This window comes from Chiloscyllium plagiosum, unplaced genomic scaffold (genome assembly GCF_037043375.1).
Source record: "Chiloscyllium plagiosum isolate Xiang-an unplaced genomic scaffold, Cpla_swu_hap1 HiC_scaffold_1, whole genome shotgun sequence".
Classification (NCBI taxonomy): domain Eukaryota; kingdom Metazoa; phylum Chordata; class Chondrichthyes; order Orectolobiformes; family Hemiscylliidae; genus Chiloscyllium; species Chiloscyllium plagiosum.
In genome coordinates this window covers 68,417,326-68,439,853 of record NW_028270139.1, presented here as the reverse complement: position 1 = coordinate 68,439,853, position 22,528 = coordinate 68,417,326, and the positions used below count along the sequence as shown (strand labels likewise).

Here is a 22,528-nt window from a genome sequence, read left to right as displayed (position 1 = left end):
TGTTCAAATGCTATTTTGCTTGCTGATCTTAGATTCTATTCTTCCCAGGTCACATCTGCTCAACTCAATAAAATGATAGACCTCTTCCAGTTCGATATTTACATATTTGATTATACCTTGTTAATTTCCGTAACTACTCTAAACCTAACGATATTATAATCACTGTTTCCCAAACGCTTTCCTACTGAAGCATTCTTCAGAATTAAATCCATCATTGCTTCTTCACTTGCTCGATTTTTTTGTTTTCTTTCCCTGACTACATTTCAGGCATTTTCTTCCACATTTACTCACCCTTTCTCCTCGCACTTCTGTTTCCCACACACTCATGTTGAGATACTCGGAATCCCTAATATCTGTACTCAGTTTTTCTTTACATAAAGGACTAACATGGAATTGAGTGGCTTTGATGTTTAATATAAAGAGAATTAAAGTAGGCACGCATATATAATATTGTAAGTGACATTGTGCTGAGCAGACTTATTATGACCTGAAACCATCAGTCGTCATTTTTGATTCAAATGTTGCAGAATTGTTGCATAGTGAGTGATCTTCCAGCTATACCAAATCAGTAAAATAGATTTACCGTTGAGCAACAACAGTTGCATTTTCTTTTATTTTTCATGTGATGCAAAATATCAGAAAATGTTTATGAAGATTCCATATTAATTTTATTTGTCTAGAGTAATGCAAGCTTTTATGTTGACATGAAATCTGCTAAAGTTTTAACTTAAGCCATAGACTTCAGACTATTTTGTTTCCACGCAGGCTTCAATGAGGAAGTTAACCAGAGCTCTAATGCTGTTTGGTTATTTATATTTTTAGGTTAGTCTGAGCTCAGACTTGCATTTTTAATTAATCTGTTTTGTAGCACTTTTCCCTTGGGACAAGATCAAATCCTTTTGCGAGGTGCTCAACTGAGAAACACCCAGTGGGTTATTGGAATAGTCGTTTATACAGGACATGACACAAAACTTATGCAGGTACGTTTGAACAGCATGATGCCAAAAATATAATTTGTGAATTTAGGTTTTGAATTGTGCCAATGAAGTGTTTGGGGGTGGGATGAGAGCATATGTAATCATGATAAAGACATTTTCTTTTCTGGAATCTCTTTGTACTGCAGATACACTATGTCCAATATGGTGGATTGGGTACCTGTGGACAATTACTATGTAGATTGATTTTACCTGACTGTTGGTTCTACCTTGCAATCTCCAAGATAACAAACCATTTTTAATTGTGTAGTGGAACTGCAATGGTGTTGTCATGCCATGTTAAATATGTTTGTAGAATTCTTGGTTGGTAATGACATGTTTCTTGATTGTAAACCCATTTTACAGGTTATTGAAGTTTCCGTTCTGTTTAATTGGCAGTTAAATTACTAATGACATATTAAACCAATAAATTAAACCATTTCAAGTAAAATTCAGATATAATAGAAATGCACAAATCAGGCAGCGTCTATTGAGTGAAAAACAAAGTTGATATTTTGGGTAAAAAAATTAAACTATTTCAAGATCTCTAATTATCGATTATTTGTGTTTAATTGCAAATCTATTCTTACAGAGTATAATGGCAAATAGCACTGGCCTGTAAGGTTTTGCACTTCATTGAGAAAACAGCTGACTACTACCTTCTTGAGGAATTTTTCATGGACAACAACTGCTGGTCTTGTCAACAATGCTCTCATCATTTGAATGAATAAACATAATCCAGTCAAACTTTCAGCTTATTTACGTATACCCATTTTAACCAACATATGTACAGTGGTGCTTAAACTATGCTAAGTTTCTAAAACAAAGTCCCTTTTCTATGAAGATTTGAGTTTTTTTCTGTTTGCAACAGGAGTACGAAGCCTCTTGCTTCTACTTTGGAAGCATGGATTCAAACAACTGTGTTCCTAGCTTTACATTGTATAACATGGTGGAGAAAAATATATGGTTTAGTTTACAATTCTATTTCCAACTTATTTCAAAATGACCACGTGTAAGCAAGTACAAGGCCTAAATATCACAAAAAGCCAACTCACACCACATGATGAAACTTGACCTTTTGTAATACTGAATATGTAAGTAAATATAATGAGGTCTTGAAGTATTGTACATAATTGTTAAAATCCCCCCCCCCCCCCCCTCCCCGCGATACTCTTACTTTTTACATGAAAGGATACTGCTTTCAGGATTTTTTTTCATTAGGCTGCTTTTGAACTGAAGTTGTTCTGTTTATTACCAACACTGAAAAGATCAAAGCAGAGAGTAGTTCACATACAATTGAGAATTCCTTCTGCCTCATGAACTGTAGTCAAGCTTCAGCTGTCATTGTGCTGTATTTTTTTTAAAAACCCAGAAAATATTACTGTTCTTGTGTGCTGCCTATTCCTCTAGTAATCACTTTTAGTTGGTAATAAACTTAGTAGTGCAAGTGTTAAGCTTTTGTACTGGAGAACATTGAGAGGAGAACTGTCTAACTTTTCTTGGACAAAGTTAAAAATCATACAACACCAGGTTATAGTCCAACAGGTTTACTTGGAAGTACTAGCTTTCGGAGCATTGTTCCTTCATCATACTCAATGAAGAAGCAGCACTCCGAAAGCTAGTACTTCCTAATAAACCTGTTGTACTATAACCTGGTGTTGTGTGATTTTTAACTTCATCCACCCCAGTCCAACATCAGCATCTTCACATCATAACTTTTCTTGAAACAATTCAGCCCTAAAATTAAAATTGGCAGAACTTCAGGCAAGCCATATTCCAAAAGAAAAGTGTTCAATGCTTTGAGCTTTTGATATCCCTTTTGTAAATATCCCATTTCTGTATTTATTAGAAAATTGTTTGCATAGGGAAGAAGGGGAATATGCATTGCAAATTAATAATTCAATTTCAGTGCTAAAAATCTACTTCAGTGCTAATAAAACACCACTGGTAATTCACTGCTTTCGTTGTCAGTCGAGTGATAAACATGTATCCAATACATCAAGTCAATTTCGGATTCAACTCATGAAATTAGTCCTATATCTTAATCAGCTGTATTCGCATTTTGTACTTCCAAGCAACTATTTTAAAGCTCTTTCATATGTATTCATGTATCCAAAAGATCAGATTTATTTGTGCAACTTTCTCAAAAGCTTAGATTCAGCATAATTACTTGCAGCACCTAGTCATGATCAATACATCCTGGAGATTTCACCAGCTTTTTGAGATATGCTGTTTTTCTAGTGCAGCACTTTCAAACAAGTCCAGAAAGATTAATTTTAAGCTACACTGAACATTTTGAAATTTCACCTTTCTTGTGCCAATAACATCGTTTTTGACAAAATTGAACCAAAATATAGCAGTTCAAAGTTTATGAAAAATGAAATTAGTCATAAGTGAAAGCTCTCAAAAAGAGGGGGTGTTTATTTGCATTTTGTTTGTTTTTTTCTTGAACTAATGAAGCTTTACAATATATTCTTAACAAGGGTTATGATTGTTTTTTTTAAAATACTGCAGTGCAATAAATAAAAGGTTTCTCTCTGTAATTTCACATGAATTACTTTGCAGAATACCACACAGGCTCCGCTAAAATTATCAAATGTGGAACGAATCACAAATTTGCAAATCCTCTTATTATTTGGTGTTCTTCTCTTCATGTCTTTGGTGTGTGCCATTGGTTCAACGATATGGACTAGCAGGCATGCTGCAGGAGACTGGTACCTCGATTTCACTGGTAAGAATTTAAAGAAAAATACAAAACTGCCTATTAACTGTGAGTGGTGCACTGTTGTTGGGTAATGATGTGTTTCTTTCTTCAGACATGTTAGTTAGATTACTGATTACAGCAACCGTGATTTGTTTGCCGTCTTGAGATTAAATTATGTGGATATAGAATTTCTTAATCAGCTGTTCATAATTTTCTGAAAATCTTTTTTTGATCCCTCTGCCATTAGATAATTTTCATCTGCAAATGTCTTCATATACCACTGTTTAGACCACAGTGAGTCTTTGTGCCAAAACTGCAGGACAAATGGGACATTTGCAATACCAGTGTAGCATTATTGTGATGTGTGAGTTTGATTGTTTTTGTGATTTTTTTTTTATTGTGGAGCCTTGAAATGTATAAAAATGAGACTCCTCCTTCCATAGAACACCACATTCTATTTCATTTCTAGATTATGTTTGAATCAGATTCTGGAAAAAATCAACTTCCAGTATTGATATAAACCAAAATGATTTTTCACATGTGATACATTATTGCTTAAATACATTCTCAATGAAACACCCATGTGATGTTAAACTGTATGCACCCTATAAATACAAAAAAACTACGTGATTTCAAGGCAAGAGTGTCATGGAGAAATTCAGATAAACAGTGTAAACCAGTGAAATCTGACTCATGTAATTTGGTGCTTTGAGGACCTGCTTTTCAAATCACGTATGTGAAATGTGGGTCAATTACATGTGGTTTAAAAATGTTTAAACTTATGGATTGATTGTGGTTAATTTTACAATTTTGCAATTGTATGTAAATTTTATGTGAGGCGGTGAATACTTTAAGGAGAATTATGTAGAAAAAATGTTATCAAGAAAAAAATGTATAGTTCAGTTTTGAGGTAGGTTCACAAACTGGCGAAAATGGGAAAAGATTCAGAAAATGAAGAAAAATATTACCCAATGCAAGTTATTTTTTAAAGAACAACTAATTTCATTCCAAATCTGGTTCTTGACTTTGCTGAGATACACTGAATGTTAATTTATACCCAGATGTCATTGTTTCATTAAATTGGGCTGACGTAACCTGTTAAGCAAATGTCCAAGTTATAAGGGAATGCATATTGGATGCAGTAGCTGGGAATCACACAAAGTATATAACAGGACTTTGTTGAACAAATATCTAGTCCATTCCTTTCCAACGGAAATTACACTTGTTCATTTGAATCTGCTGGGAAACAACAATCAGGAGACTGACCCAAAGCAGTTTTCGTTGGCAGTTCCAACCAGCCAGTTGTTCATTCTAAGGTGGGAAGGATTAGAACATGGAACATTATAGCGCATTACAGGCCCAAAGGGCATCAATGTTGCGCCAACCTGTGAAACTAATCTGAAGCCCATCTAACCTACCCTCTTTCATTTTCATACATTAGACTATCCTATGACCATTTAAATGCACTTAAAGTTGGCAAGTCTGCTACTGTTGCAGGCAGTGCATTCCACACCCCTACTACACTCCAAATAAAGAAACTACCTCTGACATCTGTCCTATATCTATCACCGCTCAATGTAAAGCTATGTCCCCTCGTGCTAGCCATCACCATCTGAGGAAAAAGGCTCTCACTGCCCATCTTATCTAACCTTCTAATTATTTTATATGTCCCAATTAAGGCATTTGATAAGGTTCCCCATGGTAGGCTTATGCGGAAAGTCAGGAGGCATGGGATAGAGGGAAATTTGGCCAATTGGATAGAAAACTGGCTAACCGGTCGAAGGCAGAGAGTGGTGGTAGATGGTAAATATTCAGCCTGGAGCCCAGTTACAAGTGGAGTTCCGCAGGGATCAGTTCTGGGTCCTCTGCTGTTTGTAATTTTTATTAATGACTTAGATGAGGGAGTCGAAGGGTGGGTCAGTAAATTTGCAGATGATACGAAGATAGGTGGAGTTGTGGATAGTGAGGAGGGCTGTTGTCGGCTGCAGAGGGACTTAGATATGATGCAGAGCTGGGCTGAGGAGTGGCAGATGGAGTTCAACCCTGCCAAGTGTGAGGTTGTCCATTTTGGAAGAACAAATAAGAATGCGGAATACAGGGTTAATGGTAGGGTTCTTAGTCAGGTGGAGGAACAGAGGGATCTTGGGGTCTATGTACATAGATCTTTGAAGGTTGCCACTCAGGTGGATAGAGTTTGTAAGAAGGCCTATGGAGTATTATCGTTCATTAGCAGAGGGATTGAATTCAAGAGTCGTGAAGTGATGTTGCAGCTGTACAGGACTTTGGTTAGGCCACAGTTGGAGTACTGTGTGCAGTTCTGGTCGCCTCACTTTAGGAAAGATGTGGAAGCTTTGGAGAGGGTGCAGAGAAGATTTACCAGGATGTTGCCTGGAATGGAGAGGAAGTCGTACGAGGATAGGTTGAGAGTTCTCGGCCTTTTCTCGTTGGAACGGCGAAGGATGAGGGGTGACTTGATAGAGGTTTATAAGATGATCAGAGGAATAGATAGAGTAGACAGTCAGAAACTTTTTCCCCGGGTACAACAGAGTGTTACAAGGGGACATAAATTTAAGGTGAAGGGTGGAAGGTATAGGGGAGATGTCAGGGGTGGGTTCTTTACCCAGAGAGTGGTGGGGGCATGGAATGCGCTGCCCGTGGGTGTGGTAGAGTCGGAATCATTGGCGACCTTTAAGCGGCATTTGGATAGGTACATGGATGGGTACTTAATCTAGGTTAGAAGTTCGGCACAACATCGTGGGCCGAAGGGCCTGTTCTGTGCTGTATTGTTCTATGTTCTAAGTCACCTCTTGACTTCTCTCTAATGAAAACACCCTCAAGTCCCTCAGCTTTTCCTCGTGAGACCTTTCCTCCATACCAGACAACATCCTAGTAAATCTCCTCTGAACCCTTTTAAAGTTTCCACATCCTTCTATAATGTGTTTACCAGAACTATACACCATACTCCAAGTGTGGTTACACCAGAGTTTTGAACAGCTGAAGCATGACATCATGGCTCCGAAACTCAATCTCTCTACCAATAAAAGCTAACACACCATATGCCTTCTTGCCACCCAGGTTGATAGAATTGTTAACTTTCATGGATCTGTGTACATTGACACAGAGATCTCTCCACTTGTCTACACTACCAAGAATCTTACCATTAGTCTAGTACTCTTTAATCCTGCTGCTCCTTCCAAGGTGAATCACCTCACACTTTTTCACATTAAGCTCCATTTGCCACCTCTCAGCCCAGCTCTGCAACTTAGCTGTGTTTCTCTGTAGCCTACAACATCCTTCTGCACTATCCACAGCTCTACCTTAGTGTCATCCACATATTTACTGGCCCATCCTTCTACACCCTCATCCAGGTTGTTTATAAAAATGACAAACAACAGTGGACCCCAAACAGATCCTTACAGTACACCACTAGTAAGTGAACTCCAGGATGAATATTTCCCATCAACCACCACCCTCTGTCTTCTTTCAGCTAGCCAATTTCTGATCCAAATTGCTAAATCACCCTCCATTCCATGCCACTGTATTTTGTGCAATAGCCTACCGTGGGGAACCTTATCAAATGCCTTACTGAAATCCATATACACCACATCATTTACACTCATCCACCTGTTTGGCCACCTTCTCAAAGAACTCAGTAAGGTTTGTGAGGCACGACCTACTCTTCAAGGTAAAAACAATGACTGCAGATGCTGGAAACCAGATTCTAGATTAGTGGTGCTGGAAAAGCACAGCAGGTCAGGCAGCATCCGAGGATAGTAAAATTGACGTTTTGGGCAAAAGCCCTTAAGGAATACAGACAGAGTGCCTGAAGGATGGAGAAATAAATAAGAGGAGGGTGGGGGTGGGGAGAAAGTAGCATAGAGTACAATAGGTGAGTGGGGGAGGGGATGAAGGTGATAGGTCAGGGAGGAGGGTGGAGTGGATAGGTGGAAAAGAAGATAGGCAGGTAGGACAAGTCATGGGGACAGTGCTGAGCTGGAAGTTTGGGACTGGGGTGAGGTGGGGGAAGGGGAAATGAGGAAACTGTTGAAGTCCACATTGATGCCTTGGGGTTGAAGTGTTCCGAGGCGAAAGATGAGGCGTTCTTCCTCCAGGCGTCTGGTGGTGAGGGAGCGGCGGTGAAGGAGGCCCAGGACCTCCATGTCCTCGGCAGAGTAGGAGGGGGAGTTGAAATGTTGGGCCACAGAGCGGTGTGGTTGATTGGTGCGGGTGTCCCGGAGATATTCCCTGAAGCGCTCTGCGAGGAGGCATCCAGCTCCCCAATGTAGAGGAGACCGCATCGGGAGCAACGGATACAATAAATGATATTGGTGGATGTGCAGGTAAAACTTTGATGGATGTGGAAGGCTCCTTTAGGGCCTTGGATAGAAGTGAGGGAGGAGGTGTGGGTGCAGGTTTTGCAATTCCTGCTGTGGCAGAGGAAGGTGCCAGGATGGGAGGGTGGGTTGTAGGGAGGCGTGGACCTGATCAGATAGTCACGGAGGGAACGGTCTTTGCTGAAGGCAGAAAGGAGTGGGGAGGGAAATATATCCCTGGTGGTGGGGTCCGTTTGGAGGTGGCGGAAATGTCGGCGAAGGTTGGTAGGGTGGAAGGTGAGCACCAGGGGCGTTCTGTCCTTGTTACGGTTGGAGGGGTGGGGTCTGAGGGCGGAGGTGCGGGATGTGGACGAGATGCATTGGAGGGCATCTTTAACCACGTGGTAAGGGAAATTGCGGTCTCTAAAGAAGGAAGCCATCTGGTGTGTTCTGTGATGGAACTGGTTCTCCTGGGAGCAGATACGGCAGAGGCGGAGGAATTGGGGATACGGGATGGCATTTTTGCAGGAGGTAGGGTGGGAAGAGGTGTAATCCAGGTAGCTGTGGGAGTCGGATTTGTAAAAAATGTCAGTGTCAAGTCAGTCGTCATTAATGGAGGTGGAGAGATCCAGGAAGGAGACGGAGGTGTCAGAGATGGTCCAGGTAAATTTAAGGTCAGGGTGGAATGTGTTGGTGGAGTTGATGAATTGCTCAACCTCCTTGCGGGAGCACGAGCTGACGCCAATGGAGTCATCAATGTAGCGGAGGAAGAGGTGGGGAATGGTGCTGGTATAATTACGGAAGATGGACTGTTCTACGTAGCCAACAAAGAGACAGGCATGGCTACCCCTTTGGTCTGGAGGAAATGGGAGGATGCAAAGGAGACCTACTCTTCACAAAACTATCCCTAATCAACTTATTCCTTTTGAGATGATTATAAATTTTATCTCTTATCTTTTCCAACGCATTATCCACAACCGAAGTAAAGCTCATTGGTCTATAATTACCAGGGTTGTCTCTACTCCCCTTCCTGAACAAGGAACAACATTTGCTATCCTCCAGTCTTCTGGCACTATTCCTGTAGACAATGATGACATAAAGATCAAAGCCAAAGCTCTGCAATCTCCTCCCTGGTTTCCCAGAGAATCCTAGGATAAATCCCATCTGGCCCAGGGGCCTTATCTATTTTCACACTTTCCAGAATTGCTAACACCTCCTCCTTGCGAACCTCCATTCTACTAGTCTAGTAGTCCTGTATCTCACTATTCTCCTCATCAACTTTGTCTTTTTCTTGTGTGAATACTGACGAAAGGTCTTTCCTGGCTAACTTGTAACTCTCAAGTGTCCTAACTGAACATTCACATCTTATCCTAACATAAGCCGCCGCCTTCTTCTTGACAAGAGATTCAACTTGCTTAGTAAACCATGGCTCCCTTGTTTGACAACTTCCTCCCTGCCTGACAGGTACATACTTATCAAGGACACGCAGTAACTGTTCCTTGAGTAAGTTCCATATTTCAATTGCGCACATCCCCTGCAGTTTCCTTCCCCATACTATGCATCCTAAATCTTGCCGAATCGCATCATAATTGCCTTTCCTCTAGTTATAACTCTTGCCCTGCAGTATATACCTATCCCTTTTCATCATTTGCTTATCATCCAGTTAAAAAGCTGAAGAGAATTAGTGGGGCCAAGCAAATTGTAATTAAATTACAAGCTGTGGATGCAGGAGATCTAAAAAAAGACCAGAAACAGTTGTGAAGAAGAATCATTGGGCTCAAAACATTAACTCTGCTTTCTCTCCACTGATGCTCCCAGGACTGCTGAGTTTCACCAGCAATTTCTGCTTTTGTTTGAAGTGCTTTTCTATCTGATCAGAAGTTCTGGAGAACTATCCAGTTTTAAATCAGAAACACTTTTTAAAATGTCTTTAGAACAAAATCCAACGTTACTGTACTGTTTCAAGTCATATCAAATTCAGCATGTTTGTTAGTCAATAAAAAGAAATAGGAAGAACTGCGGATGTTGTAACTGAGGGAAAAACAGAGGTTGCTGGAAGGATCACCAGACCTGAAAAGTTAACTTTGATTTCTCTTCACAGATGCTGCCAGATCTGCTGAGCTTTTCCAGCAACTTCTGTTTCGTTTCAACATGTCTTTTCTTTCTCTAAACAATATATAGTTTTCTTAAAAGTGACTTATAGAGTCATAGAGATGTACAGCACGGAAACAGACCCTTTGGTCCAACCTGTCTACGCCAACCAGATATCCCAACCCAATCTAGTCCCACCTGCCAGCACCTGGCCCATATCCCTCCAAACCCTTCCTATTCATATACCCATCCAAATGCCTCTTAGCTTATAAGACCAGATGAGTGCACAATTAGGCCATTTGGCACATCATGTCTGCTCTGCCATTCAATCACGGTTGATATGTTTCTCCACCCCATTTTCCTGCTTCGTTTCCGTAACCTTTGATCCCCTTGCTAATCAATGACCATGAGTCAACTACACGTGACATCAGGTGGCTGTTGGCCCCTATTCCCCCCACCCTCCCCCATTTGAAGGTTAGTTTTCATTCCTTTTGAGAACAAAACCCTTTTACTTGCAAAACTGTTGCAGTCATGAACCAAGCCCTGCTAGGCTATAAAGAGAGAAACCATAATCCAGTTGAAGTTATAATTATCAGAATCATTATTGAAGACCAGGTCAAATTTTTGAATAGTTGCCAAACATCTACATTCAGGACAAAAAAAACTCTTTCAATTCTCATTTGTACAGTAGTCTCTTTATCCTGAGTGAAAGATGTTAGTTTAATGTTGTTTCCATTTTCTAAGCATGCATGAATACCAGTCCCTCATGGTGCATGGCAGTCCTGATCTGTCATCATTTCTAAATCCTTTTTCACCCTCAGTGCACCTCATTGATTACACCTGTCCAGCCCAAACCACTGAGGTATCGGTGGAAAAATGTTTCTCAGTAGAGTTGAATGCAGCACAGATTGATGACAGGAAAGAAAATTTGGAGTGACAGTAGGAAGTGTTCAGGCCACCATTTCAGAGATATGCTTACAAAACGTTCAAAGTTAAAAACTAAATATTAGAGATATGTGAATTTTCAAAAGCACAGGTGAGAATGGAAGGGTGATAGAATTACTTTCTTTGAACAAGATGTACAATGACCTTGTATTGGACGTTGTAGAATTCATACAGGTGAGGATAAGAAATAATAAGAGGAAGAAGACATTGATTATTTTGTAGGACAGAGAATAAACCACTAGATAGTGAGGGCATGTTTTTTTTTAAAAAAGGCAGCAAACTTGTTATGGATGACTTCCATTTCGTGTAGTTGGGAAAATCAAATTGGCAAAAGTAGCCACAAGAAAGGTTTTGGATCCAACCAGGAGTCAAGCTATCTTGGATATGATAGTATGAATTGAGGCAGATTTAATAAATGATCTCAGACTAACGGGTATCCGAGGGAACAGTGACCATAATATTGTAACATTTTGCATTCAGTTTGAGAGTGAGGCACTTGGTCAGAAGCAACTGTGCTAAACTTTAATAAGGCTCATTATACAGGGATGAAGACTGGGTTAACTAGTGTGGACAGGAAATAAGTTTAGCAGAAAGGGTAGTTGAGGAAATGGCAGATTTTTATGTAAATTGTTCATAACTTACAGGTAGGATATGCTTTGGTGAGGAAGAAGGACTCGAGGAAAAGGTTAAACACCCTGTGGTTAACCAAGAAGGTGAAGGAAATTATCAAATTGAAAGAAAAAACAAGTATTGAAATTTATAGCATGGATAGGGTGAATAGATCTTGAAATTTATAGCATGGATAGGGTGAATAGATAGGAGGAGTCCAAAAGTAAAAGCATAGATTTAAGATGAGAGGGGAAACATTTAAAAGGGACCTAAGGGGCAACCTTTTCACATGTACAGTGAGCTGGAGGCCTGTACAATTACAACATTTAAAAGGCATCTGAATGAGTATATGAATTGGAAGGGTTTAGAGAGATATGGACCAAATGCTGGCAAATGGGACTAGATTAATTTAGGATACCTGGTTGGCATGCACATATTGGACCAAAGGGTCTGTTTCCGTGCTATATATCTCTATGACTCTATTGAATATGGTAAAGATTAATGGTAAATTAGAAGATTGACAAGTCTTAAAAACCAACAAATTATGACCAAAAAGGTTAAAGGAAGGATGAAATCAACAATGAGGACAACTGAGCAAGTAATACATAAGCAGTGCTCCTTCATGAAAAGGGAGAGGTCAAAATGAGCATAGGACTCTTAGAGAGTGAGGCTGAGGAAATAATAATGAGGAACCTGAAAATAGCAGAAGAGTTGAATAAACAGTTTTCAATAAAGCGCATTAACCACATTCAAAAATACTCGGAGATTACGGGCTCACAGTGGGGACGAGATAAACCAATAACTATCTTTCAAGAAAAAAGTACCAGTGAAACTAATGGGACTACAGGATATTAATTACTTTGGTCCCTAATGATTGTACATAAGGTTTAACAGGAGTAGCTACAACGATAGTGAACACACTGGGATTAAGCTTCCAAAATCCCTTAGATTTGGGAAATGTCCCGGAGGATTGAAAAACTACAACATCCTTATTCAAAATGAAATGAGACAAATGATTTGGATGAGAAAAGTGAATGTATTGTAACTAAGTTTGCAGATTACACAAAAATAGGAAAACAAGTAGTGAGAATGACAAAGTGTCATTTGAAGGATATAGACATGTTCTGTGAGTGGGCAAAAACTTGGCAGATGAAATATAATGTCGTGATTATACATAATGTGGGAAGAATAGAGGAGCTGAATATTATTTAAATGACGAATGACTGAAGAAATCTGCAGCATAGAGTGATATGGGGTCCTCGTCCATGAATCTCAAAAAGCTAGCATCCATGTTCATTGGGTATTTGTGACACAAATGGAATGTTTCCTTTATTTCAATGGGAATAGACTATAAAAATAGGGCTTGCTAAAATTATGTACAGCACTAGTCCGACATAGCTGGAATACCATGAGCAGTTTTGGTTCCCATAGGTACAGAAAGCGTGCTGATACTGGAGATAATCGAGAGAAGAATGTTCTTATGAGGCAAAGTTGAAAATGTTGAGCTTATCCTCATTGAAGTCTTAGGGAATTCTTAGGGGATTGACCGGGTGTAAGTGGAAAGGTTGCTTCCCTTTATAGGGGAGTTGAGGGCCACATGGCATCATCTCAGATGAGGAGGAATTTATTTTCTGAGGATTGTGAATGTGTGGAATTCTTTACTGCAGAGGGCTGTGGATGTGGGTCATTACATATCTTCAAAGATGAGATGGACACATGTTTAATTATTAATGGGAAAAATGCAGAAAATGGAATTGAGGATTATCAGATCAGCCATGATCTTATTAAAATAATAGGGGATGAAGAATTATTGGGGATATAAAATAATGTAGAGTTGAGGTTAAAATCAGATTGGTCATAATTGCAGTAAATGGTGGAGTAGGCTCAAAGGGCTGAGTGACCTACTCTTGCTCCTTGCTCATGCACTGAAGAAGCTCAGCAGTTCTAGCAACAAGAGTGGAGAGAGAAACAGTAATGTTGCAAATTCAGTATGACTCTTCTGTAGATCTGAAAGAAACTAGAAAATTGTGGTTTTTATTTAAGTGATAATGGGGTAGGAACAGCTAGTTGAACAAATGGTGAGTGTACTCAGAGCAAAAGACAAAGGCAGTGATAATAATAGTAAAGGATTGTTAGCTGTGTAAAATAGATACAAATGTTAGCTGTGAAATGAAGAAAATGAGTCTGCTGTGCTGTGAGGATGTATGAAAAATAGTGCACAACAGTTAACGTAGAGGCTGTGAAATGTCGAATCAGTGCTGTTTCTCCAGCTCTGAAGAAGGGTCACTGGCCCCCAAATGTTAAATCTGCTTTCTCTCCACAGATGCTGCTAGATCGGCTGATTTTTTTTCCAGCATCCTGTATTTCTGTATTTGTTTCTGATTTCCAGCATCCACAGTTCTTTTTCTTTTGTTGTTCTTACAACTTCTGTTGAGCTTTATTGGAACACTATCAAGCCAAAAATGGAAATGTTAGCATGGGAGCAATGTGATATATTGAAATGGCAAACAATTCCAAGGTTAACCAAGCAGAGTAGAGGTATTCCACAAAGCGGTCACCTGATCAACATTTAATCTTAGCAATGTAAACGCGACTGCATTGTGAGCAGTGAATACAGTGGACTAGATTGGAAGTAGTACAAGTAAAACGCTGCTTTCAGATGTTTAGCATTCAGTACTTTACTTTATTTGAATGATCTCATTGAATGCTGGAGCAGAATCAATGAATTGAACAGCATGCTGCTTCTGTGTTTATGGTCAATAATGTGAAATAGCTAATAGGTGATTGGTGTAGTACATGAAGAAAAAAATAATTGAATCTTGTGGGTGACTAGAACAAATTTGCAATAATGTGATGAATAAAGTATGCGGTAAAAAGTAACGGTATAGAATCATACAGGAGAAAACAAAGCCATTCTCTTCATTGTTTAGATCAGAGTGGTGCTGGAAAAGCACAGCAGGTCAGGCAGCATCCGAGGAGCAGGAAAATCGACGTTTCGGGCAAAAGGCCTTTAACGTCGATTTTCCTGCTCCAGCACCACTCTGATCTAAACTCTGTTTCCAGCATCTGCAGTCCTCACTTTTGCCTAGCCATTCTCTTCATTGTGCCTGTGATAGCACTTTGGTGAAGTTATCTATTAATCCCACACTCTTCCCTATAGTCTTGGAAATTTGCTTCCCTTAGAGGATACCCAGTTCCACTTTGAATATTACTATTGAATCTACTTATACCCTCTTTCAGGCAGTGCATTCTGTAGATACAGCACACTTTATAAAAACCTGTTTTCTCCTGTTTCTTTTTGCTTATCATCAAAAACTTGTGTTCTCTGATGACTGACCTTTCTGCCACTGAATGCAGTTCCTCCTTAGTTACTCTATCAAAACATTCATGATTTTGAATAGGTCTGCCAAATATTTTCTTAGCTCCTCTGCTCCAAGGAAATCAATGATAGGTTCTCTAGTCTCTCCACGTGACTGAAGTCCTTCATCCCTTGTGCCAATCCAGCAAATCTCATCTGCACCTTCTTTTGGGACCTAACATTCCTTCTCAAGTACGCTACTCAGAATGCTCCAGTTGAGACCTAATTAGTTTTTTTTTTAAACGTCAGCATGACTCTCTTGCTTTTGTTCTCTTTCTCTATTTGGAGTCTATATTCCCAACACAAGAATGGTGGCCTAGAACCAACTGCATGTGCATGGTTTGATACATGTGCAAGTTACTTCTGTGATGTCATTTGAGGCATGATCCCATTAGGAATTACAACTTTCAAGACTATGTATCTGCATGCATACTCATCGACTTATTCACTGAGTTTACAAATTTACAGTGGTTAACAGCGCTTGAAATATCCACCTGCCCGTTTAGCATCCACAGCACAGAAAGCTGATCCAGGTTATTATCCTTTTTGAATATTGTTCACTATAGACATCTATTTAAATGCTTTAATCATAAAACTTTTTTTTTAAAAAAAGGTGAATCGTTGGTTTGAAGTATGGGCAAGGAATCCTCTGTAATTGTTTGCTGCATGAAATATTGTTTAAATAAATGTTCAAAGTTTGTGAGAAGATTTGTAGCTCGGGTGTTCGTTGTTGTGGTTCTGTTCGCCGAGTGGGAATTTGTGTTGCAGACATTTCGTTCCCTGTCTAGGTGACATCCTCAGTGACATCCACAGGAGCCTCCTGTGCTTCTGTGATGTTGCCTCCGGCATTTATAGTGATTTGTATCTGCCGCTTCCGGTTGTCCGTTCCAGCTGTCCGCTGCAATGGCCGGTATATTGGGTCCAGGTCGATGTGCTTATTGATTGAATGTGCCATAGAAATGGCTTAGAGACTGTAGTAGTAGTAACATCCTGATGCCATCAGGTTTAATATTCCCATTGAGTGCCAAACTTTCTGTCTAATTGCTTCATGTAAGTGAGATCACTGGAAGTACTCTGGATGAGGTTCTGCTGGCAATAATGTACTGTATCAGCCATAGAAATACAATGCTCTGATGTGACAGTGTGATTTTGTGCACAAGTGTGTGGTGCTCCACCTACTGGTGGTTTTGACCACAAATGGAATCTTTTCTGTTAAGTATTGCATTTAAAGTTCCACTTAGTTTGAGAACTGTCTCACTGTGTTTTCTATAAAAACCTATTTCCTCACCCAAATTTCATTCGGGTGCGTGTCTGCCTGTTTCGTTTATCTGATGTTACTATTCCTACTAATTATTACTTATTTATTCAGTGAGGTGCTGCATATAAGGCTACTTTTTTTTAAACTCTCAGGATGTGGGTATTGCTGGCTGGGCCAGCATTTATCACTCATCTCTAGTTGCCTTTGAGAAGGTGTTGGTGAACTGCCTTCTTGAACCAGTGCAGTTCATTTCATATAGACAGATTCTCAATGCCATTGGGGAGGATGTTCCAGGAATTTGACGGAGTAACTGTGAAGGAAAAATAATATATTTCCAAGTCAGGATAGTGAGTTGCTTGGAGGGGAACTTTCAGGTGATGGTGTTGCCATGTATCTGTTGCCCTCATCCTTCTAGATGGTGGTGGTCTTGCGTTTGACAGGTGCTACTCTAGGAACCTTGGCGAATTTTTGCAATGCATCTTGTAGATGGTGTACACTACTGTTACTGAGCATCATTGCTGGAGGGACTGAATATATGTGGATGTAGTGGCAATTAATCAATCTGCTTTGTCCTAAATGGTGTCAAGCTTCTCTAGTGTTGTTGGAGCTGCACTCTTCCAGGCAAGTGGGAAGTATTTTGTCACACTTCTGACTTGTACCCTGTAGATAGTGGACAGACTTTGGGGAATCACAAGATAAGTTACTCACTGCAAGAAGCCTAGCTTCTCACTTGCCGCAGTACTTGTCTGGTTCAGTTTCTGGTGGATGGTAACCCCAGGATGATGTTAGTGGGGTATTCTGTTTGTATGATAATGTAATTTTGGTTAAATACAGTCTTAATAAGATGAAAGCTCATAGTATTGGGGGAAATAGATAGAAGATTGGCTAATTAATAGAATACAGATTTGGGATAAAGAAGGCATCCCCCAGGATGTCAACTTGTAACTAATGAAGTGCCACATAGGCGTCAGTGTTGGGGTCATATTTATTCAATAAATATGTGACCTGGATCAGGAAAGTGGATATACTATAGGTAAGTTTGCAGCTGGCAGAAAATCAGGTGTGGAGACAAGTGGAGTCTGCAGAGGGACACAGACAGGTTCAGTGAGTGGGGAGAAAAAACCTGGCAGATCGAATGTAATGTGGCAAAATATGAGATTATGCACTTCGGCTGTAAAAATAGAAGAGCTGAATATTAATTAAAAGTGGACAGACTGTAAAAAGTTGCAGGTCAAAGGGACATGGGTTCCTTATGCACGAACCACAAAAAGCCAACATCCATGTTCAGTGTGTAATAGAGAAGGTAAGTGGAATGTTGTCCTTTTTATTTCAAAGGGATTGGAGCCTTAAAAATAAGGAAGTCTTGTTAAAACTATACAAAACACTAGTCAGACCACAGCTGGGGTGCTGAGAGTAGTTTGGTCCCCTCATTGAAGGCAAAGTAGACTGATACTAGGGGCAATCAGTGAAGATTCACTGGTTGGAGCCCAGATACAGAGAGATTTTCTTATGAGGACTGTTGATTAGATTGGGATTTAAAGAAACAAGAGGAGCCCTTATTGAATTATACAAAATTCTTTGGGGGGGCTTGACAGGCCTCATGCAGAGAGATTGTTTCCCTTTGTGGGTGAGTCCAGGACAAGAGGACATAATTTCAGTACTGAGTTTCCCCTTTAAGACAGAAATAAGGAAGAGGTCTTTCTCTCAGCGGGTAGTCAATTTGTAGGATTCTTTATCAAAGAGGGATGTAGAGACTAGATCATTAAGTATACTCAAAGCTGAGATAGACAGATTTCTAGTAGTTAAAGGAATCAAAGTTTACAGCTAAAAGACAGTGAAGTGGAGTTGAGGATTATCAGATCAGCCATGATCTCATTGAATAGTGAAGTGGACCTGAAGAGCTGAATGACCCAATTTCTGCTGCTATGTCTTATTATGTTAGCCCCTGGGGAATACTTCCCACCTTCTAGAAAGCAACTGTTCACCACTGCCTTGCTTTCTATTCAGTAATTTGAAGTCTGTGCTGTCACTGTCCATTAATTCAGCAAGCTGTAATTTTCTGTACTGAAACTATCATGCATTACTCCATCAAACATCGTTGGGAAGTCCACATCCGTCACTTCAACCTCGCCACCCTAAATCATATTACATGAAAGCATTTTATCAAGTTATCAGACATGATTTCCTTTCAACAAATCCATGCTGTCTTTCATATATTACATAGAACATAGAACAATACAGCACAGAACAGGCCCTTCGGCCTACGATGTTGTGCCGAACATTTGTCCTAGCTTAAGCACCCATCCATGTACCTATCCAATTGCCGCTTAAAGGTCGCCAATGATTCTGACTCTGCCACTCCCACAGGCAGCGCATTCCATGCCCCCACCACTCTCAGGGTAAAGAACCTACCCCTGACATCTCCCCTATACCTTCCACCCTTCACCTTAAATTTATGTCCCCTTGTAACAGTCTGTTGTACCCGGGGAAAAAGTTTCTGATTGTCTACTCTATCTATTCCCCTGATCATCTTATACACCTCTATCAAGTCACCCCTCATCCTTCTCCGTTCCAATGAGAAAAGGCCTAGCATGCTCAACCTATCCTCGTACGACCTATTCTCCATTCCAGGCAACATCCTGGTAAATCTTCTCTGCACCCTCTCCAAAGCTTCCACATCTTTCCTAAAGTGAGGCGACCAGAACTGCACACAGTACTCCAAATGTGGCCTAACCAAGGTCCTGTACAGTTGCAACATCACTTCACGACTCTTGAATTCAGTTCCTCTGCTAATGAACGCTAATACACCATAGGCCTTCTTACAATCTCTATCCACCTGAGTGGCAACTTTCAAAGATCTATGAACATAGACCCTAAGATCCCTCTGCTCCTCCACCTTACTAAGAACCCTACCATTAACCCTGTATTCCGCATTGTTATTTGTCCTTCCAAAATGGACAACCTCACACTTGACAGGGTTGAACTCCATCTGCCACTCCTCAGCCCAGCTCTGCATCATATCTAAGTCCCTTTGCAGCCGACAACAGCCCTCCTCACTATCCACAACTCCACCAATCTTCGTATCATCTGCAAATTTACTGACCCACCCTTCGACTCCCTCTTCCAAGTCATTAATAAAAATTACAAACAGCAGAGGACCCAGAACTGATCCCTGCGGAACTCCACTTGTAACTGGGCTCCAGGCTGAATATTTGCCATCTACCACCACTCTCTGACTTCGACCAGTTAGCCAGTTTTCTATCCAACTGGCCAAATTTCCCTCTATCCCATGCCTCCTGACTTTCCGCATAAGCCTACCATTGGGAACCTTATCAAATGCCTTACTAAAATCCATGTACACTACATCCACTGCTCTACCCTCACCCACATGCTTGGTCACCTCAAAGAATTCAATAAGACTTGTAAGGCAAGACCTACCCTTCACAAATCCGTGCTGGCTGTCCCTAATCAAGCAGTGTCTTTCCAGATACTCATAAATCCTATCCCTCAGTACCCTTTCCATTACTTTGCCTCCCACCGAAGTAAGACTAACTAGCCTGTAATTCCCGGGTTATCCCTATTCCCTTTTTTGAACAGGGGCACAATATTCGCCACTCTCCAGTCCCCTGGTACCACCCCTCTTGACAGTGAAGACGAAAAGATCATTGCCAACGGCTCTGCAATTTCCTCTCTTGCTTCCCACATAATCCTAGGATATATCCCGTCAGGTCCGGGGGACTTGTCTATCCTCAAGTTGTTCAAAATGTCCAACACACCTTTCTTCCTAACAAGTATCTCTTCTAGCTTACCAGTCCATTTCACACTCTCCTCTTCAACAATACAGCCCCCCTCGTTTGTAAATACTGAAGAAAAGTACTCATTCAAGACCTCACTTATCTCTTCCGACTCAATACACAGTCTCCCACTACTGTCCTTGATCGGACATACGCATAAAATGCCTTGGGGTTATCCTTGATCCTATCCGCCAAAGATTTTTCATGCCCTCTCTTAGCTCTCCTAATCCCTTTCTTCAGCTCACTTCTGGCTATCCTGTATCCCTCCAACGCTCTGTCTGAACCTTGTTTCCTCAACCTTATGTAAGCCTCCTTCTTCCTCTTTACAAGACATTCAACCTCCCTCGTCAACCAAGGTTCCCTCACACGACTATCTCTTTCCTGCCTGACAGGTGCATACATATCAAGGACACGTCATATCTGTTCCTTGAAAAAGTTCCACATTTCCACGACATCCTTCCCTGACAGCCTATGCCCCCAACTTATGCTCCTCAGATCCTGTCTTACAGCATCGTATTTACCCTCCCCCCCCCCCCCCCCACCCCCCCCCCCCAATTGTAAAACCTACCCTGTTGCACGCACCTATCTCTCTCCATAACCAAGGTGAAAGTCACAGAATTGTGGTCGTCATCACCAAAATGTTCACCCACTAACAAGCCCATCACTTGTCCCGGTTCGTTACCAAGTACCAAATCCAATATGGCCTCCCCTCTGGTCGGGCAATCTACATACTGAGTTAGAAAAGCTTCCTGTACACACTGCACAAACACCGCCCCATCCAATCTACTTGATCTAAAGAGCTTCCAATCAATGTTTGGGAAGTTGAAATCACCCATGACTACTACCCTGTGGCTTCTGCACCTTTCCAAAATCTGTTTCCCAATCTGTTTCTCCACATATCTGCTGCTATTGAGGGGCCTGTAGTAAACACCCAACAAGGTGACTGCACCTTTCCTATTTCTGACTTCAGCCCATACTACCTCCAAAGGCAGATCCCCCTCGAACTGCCTTTCTGCAGCCGTTATACCATTTCTAATTAGCAACGCCACCCCCCCTCCTTTTTTACCACCCTCCCTAATCTTACTGAAACATCTGTAACCAGGAACCTCCAACAACCATTCCTGTCCCTCTTCTATCCACGTTTCCATGATGGCCACAACATCGTAGTCCCAGGTACCGATCCACGCCTTAAGTTCACCCACCTTATTTCTGATACTCCTTGCATTGAAGTATACACACTTGAGCCCATCTCTGTGTCCGCAAGTACTCCCTGTCAGTGTTATCTTCTCCACAGCCTCCCTACATTCTTGGACATCCTGACAAACAGCTAGCCTACTTGCTGGATTACAAGTCCGGATCCCATCCCCCTGCCAAATTAGTTTAAACCCCCCCGAAGAGTGCTAGCAAACCTACCTCCCAGGATATTGGTGCCCTTCTGGTTCAGGTGCAACCCGTCCTGCTTGTACAGGTCCCACCTTCCCCAGAATGCAGTCCAATTGTCCAAATACCTGAAGCCCTCCCTCCTACACCATCCTTGAGCCACGTGTTCAACTGCACTCTCTCCCTATTCCTTGCCTCACTGTCACGTGGCACCGGCAACAACCCAGAGATGACGACTCTGTCCGTCCTAGCTTTTAGCTTCCAGCCTAACTCCCTGAGCTCCTGAATGACCTCCCCACCCCTCTTCCTACCTATGTCGTTGGTGCCAACGTGCACCACGACTTCTGGCTGCACACCCTCCCCCTTAAGGATTCTGAAGACACGGTCCGGGACGTCTCGGATCCTGGCACCCGGGAGGCAACAAACCATCCGAGAGTCTCGCCCATGTCCACAGAACCGCCTGTCCGTCCCTCTAACTATAGAGTCTCCTATAACTAGCAGTCTCCTCCTCTCCCCCTTTCCCTTCTGAGCCTCAGAGCCGGACCTCGTGCCAGAGACCCAGTCACTGCAGCTTACCCCTGCTAGGCCGTCCCCAACAGTATCCAAAGCGGTATACTTATTGTTGAGGGAACGACCACAGGGGATCGTTGCACTGCCTGCTTCCTCCCCTTCCCACCTCTAACTGTTACCCAGCTACCTCTGTTCTCTGACGTAACTATGTCCCTGTAGCTTCTATCTATCACCCTCTCAGCCTCTCGGGTAATCCTCAGTTCATTCAACTCCAGTTCCAGTTCCCTAACTCGTTCTGTGAGGAGCAGGATCTGACTGCATTTCCTGCAGATGAAGTCGGCAGGATATTTGTGGTCACCCCTACCTCAAACATCCTGCAGGAGGAACATTCCACTGCCTGCGCTGCCATTACTCTACACTTCGTCTCCAAAACAAGAACACTGAGTAGTTTATTTGTGGACTTTAAATTTAGGTTAGAGGAGGAGGATGGGAGGGAGGCCCTACTATGTCGGGCCTGGGGTCTAGAACACACCCACTAAAATATCAATCACTTACCTTCCCGACCAGCTCTGCGCTCCAATTTCACTTCCGC

At 41.5% G+C, this 22,528-nt stretch overlaps 1 protein-coding gene across 2 annotated transcripts in view; it reads left to right on the top strand.

The window, feature by feature from the left end:
- Nucleotides 1–22,528, top strand: part of atp8a1 (ATPase phospholipid transporting 8A1) — a 360,724-nt gene that overhangs the window by 125,535 nt on the left and 212,661 nt on the right. For both annotated transcript variants that reach the window (XM_043691994.2, XM_043691984.2), the window contains exons 10-11: nucleotides 869–980; nucleotides 3,540–3,705. In XM_043691994.2, the coding sequence (XP_043547929.1) occupies nucleotides 869–980; nucleotides 3,540–3,705 (278 nt within the window). The remainder of the gene's footprint in view (nucleotides 1–868; nucleotides 981–3,539; nucleotides 3,706–22,528) is intronic.